Consider the following 8,923-nt stretch of genomic DNA (forward strand, 5'->3'; position numbering starts at 1 on the left):
ATAAAAAAAACCACATCTGGAGCGACCCTGGAGCGCCGATTTTAGCGCTGGCTCGCCCCCAGGGGACGCGTAAAATCGCCACCTGAGGGTCAACGGCCGGAGATGCTCTAACATCAACAAGCAGGTGTGCATGGCGCGACCATAACTTGTGAGCCTGGCTCCACTTCCGGCCAAACCGTTCCCGGGCATCGTTGAGATCTGCACATGTGTCCCGGGCAGGGCAAGCTGCGATGCAAACACGCGGGCCAAACTTTCTCCCTCCACTGCACTAGAACAACTCTGAAGACGAGTCGTGCTCGTGTCCACCGACCGTGTCGATGCGTTCGGGAGGGAGCGGCCATCCGTCCAGTCATCGGCGTCGCAGACCACGCGGATTTGTTGTAGCAATCCATCCACCTTGCTTGCGCACAAAGTTCTGTTAGCAAGCTTCCAGCGCCGTGCGTGTCCTGGAGCAGCGGACGGTGGCAATTGAAGCACGCGCGTACGTGGGATACTACCCTACCCTGCTTGCGGGTTGCGGCCTTTTCCTCTTTGAGATGACGTACACTCCGACTGCTGCATCCATCGTTGGTTGTGACTCGTGTGACCCCATTGGCATCGGTTGCGCGTGCGGCGTGCCGCCATATAAGCTGGGGGTGCTCAGTGCTCACACGCACCAGCTCCGTCGACACCCCACCAGACACACTCGTACACTAGCTGTAATAGATCGATGGGCAAGCTCGTCTCCGCCGCGCTCCTCCTGGTGCTGCTGCTCGCGGCGACGGGGGAGATGGGAGGCCCGGTGGCGGTGGCGGAAGCTCGGAGGTGCGAGTCGCTGAGCCACAGGTTCGCGGGCCTCTGCCTGCGCGGCCACAACTGCGCCAACGTCTGCCGGACCGAGGGCTTTCCCGACGGGAAGTGCCGCGGCGCCCGCCGCCGCTGCTTCTGCACCACCCACTGCCGCTAGTAGCCTAGCTGCATGCATGCTGGCACCTTTGTGCGTGTGCCGTGTCCATGTCCATGAATAAACCTAACGAGGCGTTTGGTTGGAGACAGGTAACGTATTGAGCATTGTAATCAGGATACTCCGTATTAGGTGACGTTTTTTGTGATTACATGATTTGTTTGGTTCAGTCAAGGTTTGGCTTGCCATTTTAGTGGAGGTGAAAGGGAAGAGGAGAGGTTGGGGTCAGGCGCTGCTGCTCTGAGTTATGGCGGAGGAGAGGGACGGCGAGGGGAGGTCGCCCGCTTTGCTTGTACAGGTCTCGTGGTGGAGGAGTGGTTCTCCGGCGGCCGGCGGGAGAACGGCTGCGTTGCTCGTTGCGGCTGCGGGACGACACAGGAACAGGAGGGGACCAGGCGACGCGAGGAGAGCGGAAGGAGACGAAGCGAGGCCGTTATTGGATACCAGTCGACAGGGGCCGTATTGGGTTTTGTGAACGAGCGCTTTCTGATTGCAGGGGACCTGAAACCGGGCCAGCCCAACCAAACGGAGGTAACGTATTCAGAAGGCAGTGTTATCGGAAGACGGCCGAAAAATCACGAACCAAACGCGTCGTAAGCTTGTCTCTCCTGGCAGGCCGAGCTGGGTATAAGAAACAACTTGTGCTTGTGTCCGTTCGATGTTTGGGTTCGTCCTCAAAGTTGCAGTGAGGTCCCATGTTTCCTTTCACTTGTGTTGTGCGCGTGTAAGCGTGTTCAATCGGTCACTCACTTGCTCTGCACACGAAACGACGTGCATGTCCCATGCTACTTCCGTCTGATCGATGCATGTTTCTTTGTTTGTTTGAGAAATGTGTGATCGAGGCATGTGTGCAGCAAGGAACGCGACAGCTGACACGTACCCGGCGCTGCTCAATGCTCATGCACGATGGACTGGCCACGCGTAAAAGGTCCCGGCGTCTAGTGGCGCGAAGTTATAAAAAAATAAAAAAATAAATCTGTGGAAACATGTATATGTGCACTACGGATCCGTGAAATTTTGTTTTGAAAAAATGTAATGTGTAAGCTGTACAGAAAAAATATCTGGCCCAAAAGAAAAAAGAGGCCCATTTGAAAAATACATATTTCTCTTTTCTTTGTACGCCACATGTGAAAGTAAAATGTTGTGAAATTTTGCAAAGGACAAAATATACATGTGAGTGTGTTTACAAAAGATTCCAATTTTTTCGGTGCTTCAGCCGCGCTGGTTAAAGACGTCTCCGTATGTAAACCAACTGGGCCGACCTATAACGCATTGAAACATTCCTGATTTTTGTGCAGCTTTGTGGCCACTTATAGGAAGCTTCTAGAAGCATCAAACCATTTTTGGGAAGCTTCTGACCGGATTTTTCTTTGCTTGCCTTTTTATTTTCACTTTTCATTTTCCTTTTTTCTTCATTTTGCATTTAATGTGTTTTAAACACAAATTAAAAAAAGCAGAAACTTTTTGAAATCCTTGAACATTTTCCAAATTGGTTACTTTTTTATAAATTCGTGAACATATTTAAAATCCAGAAGCATTTTTCATATTCATGAACTTTTCCAAAACTGAACTATTTTTGCAATAATTGTTTTTTCTTTAAATTTGCGATTTTTTCTGGATTCATGAACTTTTTTCCGAGCCACAATTGTTTTTTTCAAATTTGAAAAAAGAAACTATGTTCAGTCCAAAAGTCAACGGTCAACTGGTCGACCAGGTCAATCATGAAGAGTGACTAGGCGTGTGCGCTTGATGAGTGAGCTGCTCGCTCGCATAGCTAGCCCAGCCCACACAAGGGGGCACGTGAGCGCTGCCTCGCTACCAAGCGCAACGAGCGCTAATTAGGAGCTTTGACAGCAAAAACCATAGCTGGCTTCTCTCTTATTGACGAATTGGCACAAAATGGCCCCTTCTGAAGAAATCTAAGCCCAAGAGGCCCCTATAATTCACCTATGGACGGACCCCCTTCAGGGGAGGATTGCGGTTCATATATTAACTTTGTCAGCATTGTCACAATTTTATGAGAACGGCGTTTCGGTGCCCGGGTGCATCTGCACCCGGTCAAAAAAAAATCGTAAAAAATTCAGAAAAATTCAAAACATTCCAATTTTTTTGGGTGGTAGACAATTTGATGCGTGAGGCACGCTTCAATTTTCAAAACATTTGGACTTCTGTGCAGCTCTCAGCAAAAAAGAAAAATCAGACCAGAACAGTACATGAACAGTACACATTTTTACAGACCTCCGATTTGTCTTTTTTACTGAGAGCTGCACAGAAGTCCAAATGTTTTGAAAATTGGAGCGTACCTCACGCATCAAATTGTCCACCACCCAAAATTTGTTTGGATTCTTTTGAATTTTTCTAGTATTTATTTTAATTTTTTTTCGTGAGCGCAGGTGCAGATGAGCTCGGGCTCAGATTCGAATTTTCCCAATTTTATCTGCTACTTGTGTCCGACGATCAAAATTGGTCCATATATTGTCACATATAAAGTAAACTAGATAGTTGGTTGTGCATTGTAATGAGGCGCAATATTTTCCACCCAACCGTTGTCATTTATCGAACATTTTATTGTTATATTATAGTTACATACTAAATGTCGCAATTGAATCAGTAGTTATTGATTTACCAAAGAAAACATGATTCTATTAGTTAAACCAATAAGGCGTGGACCAGTTGAGGCGGTTCAAAAGAAAATCGATGAGATTTTTTTTAATAAAACCTTGTGTTCATTTTAAGTAGGATAGATGTTGCCACATTTTTCTAAATTGTTGGGCTCAGATTAGGGGGGTTGCTGCAAATCAAACATGCGGCAACTCTAACGAGCTTGCAAAACTGGTTGTGTGACAAAGTATTGCAATCTTATTACACCAATTAATTAAATATGTCTACATGCATCTAGCTGTCACCAAACCAAACACTCGCCTTTTGCCTATGTGTTTCATCCCTCAGATTTTATTATGCCACGCATGACTCAATATTTTTCTTTGACTTTTTTGCTGTGATACATAATAATGATCACAAAAATAAGCTTTGACTATAATATGGATTTTCACTAAACAAGATTGAAAGAGTGAAAAACCACTCCCTCCTATATCTCCAATCCTCACATACGCAACGAATATAGATCGGTCTAAGTATCAGAGCCAAGCATTCCGAACTAAAAAAAATTGAAGGAGTGTAAACATCAAGAACCACCATCACCCAAAAACAAATGAAACAAGGACTAAAACTATAAATTCAAGAACTTGTAGGGGCCACACGGACTGTTAGAAAAAAATTGTACCTTGAGAGCTGTGATACTTTTAAAACGAGATCGGCCAGCACTAGGCAGCATATTTTTGTAGAAGAAAATCTCTAAGCATCCGGCAGAGTATACCGCTTTAGCATATGTACAAATCTATTCCTTTTTTACGGGAGCATATGTACAAATCTACAAAACACACAATAGGTGGTAGTCAAAATTAAAATGCATGGACATAAATGGTCCAGTGTAGCATACATCTCAAAGCTTGCCCCAACGATGGATTCATTTGCTGTTACCTACCTGGCGGGGACGCTAGAAGAATCGTGTTCGTGTCCACCGTCCGTATCGATGCGTTCGTGATAAACCGCTCGCCGCTTCCTACCCGCTAGCTCACAGCAATCCAGTCGTCGTCGACGTCGCAGACCACGTCAGTTTCTTGTAGCAATCCATGGCGTCACCGGACCGACCTTTGGCTCTTTGCACGTACTCCTACCGACCTACTTGCGGCACATATTTGTCGCCTTTTTCATTTGGATGCAGCTGCATCGCGTTCGGTTTGACCCCATGGCATCGGTAGCTTGTGCATTTCGCTGTATATAAGCCGGTGTGCTCACACACAGCAGCTCCATCACTCCACCACAACCCTGATACACTCATACCAAGCAGTAATCGATGTCGATGGAGGCTTCACGCAAGCTCCTCTCGGCGGCGCTCCTCCTGGTGCTGCTGCTGGCGGCCACGGGGGAGATGGGAGGCCCGGTGGCGGTGGCTGAGGCGCGGACGTGCGAGGCGAAGAGCCACAGGTTCAGGGGCCCCTGCGTGCGCCACCGCAACTGCGCCAACGTCTGCAAGACCGAGGGCTTCCCCGGCGGCAAGTGCCGCGGCTTCCGCCACCGCTGCTTCTGCACCACCCACTGCCGCCAGTGACCAACCTATTGCCTCTACTTCGTCCGTACGTCCGCCTAGCTGCAGCCTGCCTGCGTGCATGCTGGCTTGCTCGCACCTCTGTGCGTGTATTGTAGTACTGTGTCCGTGAATAAACCTCGGCCTGTCTGTCATGGCATGCTGTGATTGGTATAAGAAACGCAGGTCCCCTTTTACTTTATACTACTTCCTAAAAACACTCTTATATTATGAGACGGATGGAGTAATAATTATTCCTTGTGTTGCCCGTTCGATATGTGGGTTTAAATTTTCATTTTTGAACTGCCCACCTGAATTTTCATGTCAAGCCAAATAATGGCAAACCGACACATTTTCACCCGTTCAGGAAAACAGGGGGCGATGTTGCGCACTGCTGCAGACAGGGCAAGGCGTTTTTTTTTGCAGGGACAGGGCAAGGCGTTGGTCACGAAAAATCTTGGCACGCGGGGAAGTCTACAGAGCAGAGTGTACGTGCGCGCTACCCCTACGTTATACGGTCCTACGTACGTACAGTTTTTACGTATTTATGTTTGGGGCTGATGTGGAGCAATGTAATTGGGCCGAGATTAGTTGCTGCCCCCCCCCCCCCCCCCCCCCCCCCCCCAGTTGGATTCAGGGGGCAGAAGAGAGTTTATGGCAGGCTTCGTAGGTTGTTCCTAGGTATAGTGCGCGTTGTAGTCGCGTACCAGGTTTTATATAAGATTTTTTGCCACCACCAACCCACCCGCCTGCCGCTACTGCTGCTCTCGGCGTTCGCGACGGCGACGGCGACGGCGATGGAGACCCTGGGCGTGCTGCTGCTGCACCCCGTGAACGCCTACCTGGAGCAGGAGCTCGACCGCCGCTTCCGCCTCATCCGCCTTTGGGACGCCCCTCCCGACGGCAGCGCCGAGTTCCTCCGCGCCAACGCCTCCGCCATCCGCGCCGTCGTTGCCTACCCCGGCTACAGCGCCCTCGCCGCGCTCATCGACGCGCTGCCGTCGCTCGAGATCGTCGTGTCCTTCTCCGTGGGGATCGACCACGTCGACCTCCCCAAGTGCCGCGAGCGCGGGATCCGCGTCACCAACACCCCCGACGTCCTCACCGACGACGTCGCCGACCTCGCCGTCGGCCTCGCCGTCGCCGCGCTACGGAGAATCCCGCAGGCCGACCGCTTCGTGCGCGCCGGCCTGTGGAAGGCCAAGGGGGACTACGCACTCACCACGCGAGTTAGTTTCCTATATGCTTGGCTAGCGTTGACTTCCGTTTATACTCCAGTGCCTTCTAATAAGTGATTTTGATTTATATAGGATTGCTCATATATGGTCGTAGTTTCGCTCCTATAATGTCTACCTCATACGTACTAGGTTATGGAATTGATGCAGGGACCGGACGGTAGCACCTGCAGTTTGTGAAAAATGTTCAGGTGCACCTATCTCAAGGATAGAATGCACTTAGCACTGTAGTAGTTATTATTGTGCAGTTCCCTCGGGAAAAAAATGTTATTATTGTGCAGTTCAGTGGTTAAACAGCTCCTATTCTTGGGCTTGGCACGATGTGCTTAGCTGTAGCAAAAGGAGCTGACGCATTTGGTTGCTCAATCAGTTATCATTCATGATCACACAAGCCATTAATTTCCAAAGTACAGGTTCTTTACAAATGTTGTTGACCTGGCAGGCAAGAGGCAACTGTGATGTGCTTCTTGTAGCATGTTCCCTTGATGCAAAGACCCATCACACTTTAGTTGTACAATCATGGATGGACTAGGACCAGAGGGTGTGCTCATAGGCATCCGTGAAGCACATACGGATCAACCTGAGCTTGTACCTGCTCTTAGATAATGTTGTTTTGGTCCCTCATGTAGGAACTGACACGGAAGAAACATGCATGGCAATGGTTGATCTGTCTCGAAAGAATTTAATAGCACATGTTTTGAGCTGCATATTTACAGGAATATATGCATCTGTCTGTGTGTTCAGAGTGTGCAAACTCCGCCTTTCGTTTTAGATGTTTTCTTTCTTATCTTTGTGTAACGTGATTTACTTGTTTATGCACATAGAACATGATTTGTTATTTGATTTTCTCATGGATTTTGTTTATCCTTCTGCAGTTCAGTGGCAAAAGAGTGGGCATTATTGGGCTGGGCAGGATAGGGCTTGCCATTGCCACTCGAGTGGAGGCCTTTGATTGCCCAGTTAACTACTACCAGAGAACAAAGAAGGACTACCCCAGTTACACCTATTACCCTTCTGTAGTTGGATTGGCAGCAAGCAGCGACGTCCTCGTGGTGGCTTGCTCATTGAATGAACAGACTCGCCACATTGTCAACCGTGAGGTGATCGAGGCACTCGGACCCAAGGGTGTGCTCATAAACATCGGGCGTGGCCCTCATGTTGATGAGCCTGAGCTTGTTTCTGCCCTCGTTGAGGGGCGCCTTGGTGGGGCAGGCCTCGATGTGTTTGAGGATGAGCCCAATGTGCCCGAGTCCCTCTTCACACTTGACAATGTTGTCCTGGTACCACACATGGGGAGCGGGACACACGAGACGCGCAAGGCGATGGCGGACCTGGTTCTCGATAACCTGGAGGCGCATGTTCTGAAGAAACCACTGCTGACACCTGTTATCTGATATGATGATCTCTGGTCGCAAGCACCAACGGGCATTATAATGTGTTTTATATGCCTCCTGTTATTTGAAGTTGTTATCTCAAGGTATGTTCTATGTGGATGGCCTCAAAAACAATTTCTCTCTTTGTAAGCCGGTTTGTTTGGCTTTATCAATATTTAATAATACTCCCTCCGTCCGAAAATACTTGTCGGAGAAATGGATAAATATGGATGTATCTAGAACTAAAATACACCTAGATACATTCATTTCCACGACAAGTATTTCCGGACGGAGGGAGTATATGGTTGTATGCATCACTCGATGTAGAGTCCCAGGTTCTTCCCCTTTTCTTGATTTTATTTTGAAGAAGCACGATAAGATGTTTTCCCTTTCAATATCTCTTTTGACATATCTGCAGGTTCTTATCGGTAAGCAGTTTTGCGAGACCTATTTGATAAATTTGATTTCTTCTGGGATCATCTTGTATCCGGGTTTTCGTGGTTTATGTTTTGTCGATGCCAATGTCATGCTATGTAATATGCCCGATTTTCTTGGCTGAGTAAATGTTGCTATTGAGTATGGATGTGTTTGGTAGCTTGCAAGCTTTTTGCGTTTTTAAATAGCTTGGCTGAGTTGGGCCTGGCTATGCATGTTGTGCATAAAGTTTGGTAGCCTCCATCCTCCTCAACCTAACTTAGAAAAAACACACACATGGTTGTTTGGTAATACGCATTTTCTCTTCGGATGCAACGTTCTGCTATTTCATTATGTCCGCACTGATGGTAAACTTACCTCACGTGGAAACGGGCGCTGAAGGAAGAAAAGAAAGGCCGTCTCGAGCTAGAAAAAGGTATGAGTGGCAGCCCTTGGATGCTCATTAAATGGTAAAGAAATCAAATGGAACGAATATTTTTTTACGCGAATGACGCTCAGGTGTGATACATTTGTACAATCGGTAGAGAAATGTATATCTACTCGTTTACGACCAGCGAAACAGAAAACATAACAGGAAAGTCGTGTGATACAGCGAGATGAAGTTAGTGGTCTAAATTTTTTTCAAATGGTCATGAACGAGTAGATTTTCATGTTATGTGGTCCAGTAAGGGTTGTAGATCTACTCTCCTATGATCGTCGAAGCAGAAAACGTCCAATACGAAAGTTAGTGGTCTAATGAATTTCAACAAAATCTTCGTCCCGGTCGACCACTAACTTCATTTGGCAGTTT

General features: G+C 47.8%; 2 protein-coding genes and 1 pseudogene across 4 annotated transcripts; all 3 read left to right on the forward strand.

The window, feature by feature from the left end:
• Nucleotides 1-592: 592 nt before the first annotated feature.
• LOC125506328 (defensin Ec-AMP-D2 pseudogene) lies at nt 593-1,651 on the forward strand (annotated as a pseudogene). Of its 2 annotated transcripts, none has more exons than XR_015602993.1 (2): nt 593-1,035; nt 1,114-1,651. The product of XR_015602993.1 is annotated as a defensin Ec-AMP-D2 pseudogene, transcript variant X1 (transcript). The 2 variants fall into 2 exon arrangements; XR_015602994.1 differs by having other exon boundaries at nt 1,138-1,651.
• A 3,137-nt stretch (nt 1,652-4,788) lies between these two features.
• LOC125506329 (defensin Ec-AMP-D2-like) lies at nt 4,789-5,365 on the forward strand. Its single transcript, XM_048671173.2, has one exon. The coding sequence runs from the start codon at nt 4,860-4,862 to the stop codon at nt 5,112-5,114; it is 255 nt and encodes an 84-aa protein (XP_048527130.1). The 5' UTR covers nt 4,789-4,859; the 3' UTR covers nt 5,115-5,365.
• Nucleotides 5,366-5,754: 389 nt separating this feature from the next.
• Nucleotides 5,755-8,107, forward strand: LOC125506330 (hydroxyphenylpyruvate reductase). Its single transcript, XM_048671174.2, has 2 exons — nt 5,755-6,319; nt 7,201-8,107. The coding sequence occupies exons 1-2, from the start codon at nt 5,888-5,890 to the stop codon at nt 7,717-7,719; spliced, it is 951 nt and encodes a 316-aa protein (XP_048527131.1). The 5' UTR covers nt 5,755-5,887; the 3' UTR covers nt 7,720-8,107.
• The last annotated feature ends 816 nt before the right edge of the window (nt 8,108-8,923 follow it).

The sequence above is a fragment of the Triticum urartu genome, chromosome 5A (genome assembly GCF_056163025.1).
Source record: "Triticum urartu cultivar PI428250 chromosome 5A, HENAU_Tu73, whole genome shotgun sequence".
Taxonomy (NCBI): Eukaryota; Viridiplantae; Streptophyta; class Magnoliopsida; order Poales; family Poaceae; genus Triticum; species Triticum urartu.

What these genes read in the sequence shown, in the direction of transcription:
- LOC125506329 (XM_048671173.2), top strand. Translation starts at nt 4,860, where the DNA reads ATGTCGATGGAGGCTTCACGCAAGCTCCTCTCGGCGGCGCTCCTCCTG.
- LOC125506330 (XM_048671174.2), top strand. Translation starts at nt 5,888, where the DNA reads ATGGAGACCCTGGGCGTGCTGCTGCTGCACCCCGTGAACGCCTACCTG. An exon ending in ACTACGCACTCACCACGCGA is followed by an intron (nt 6,320 to 7,200) that starts GTTAGTTTCCTA and finishes ATCCTTCTGCAG; the next exon opens with TTCAGTGGCAAAAGAGTGGG.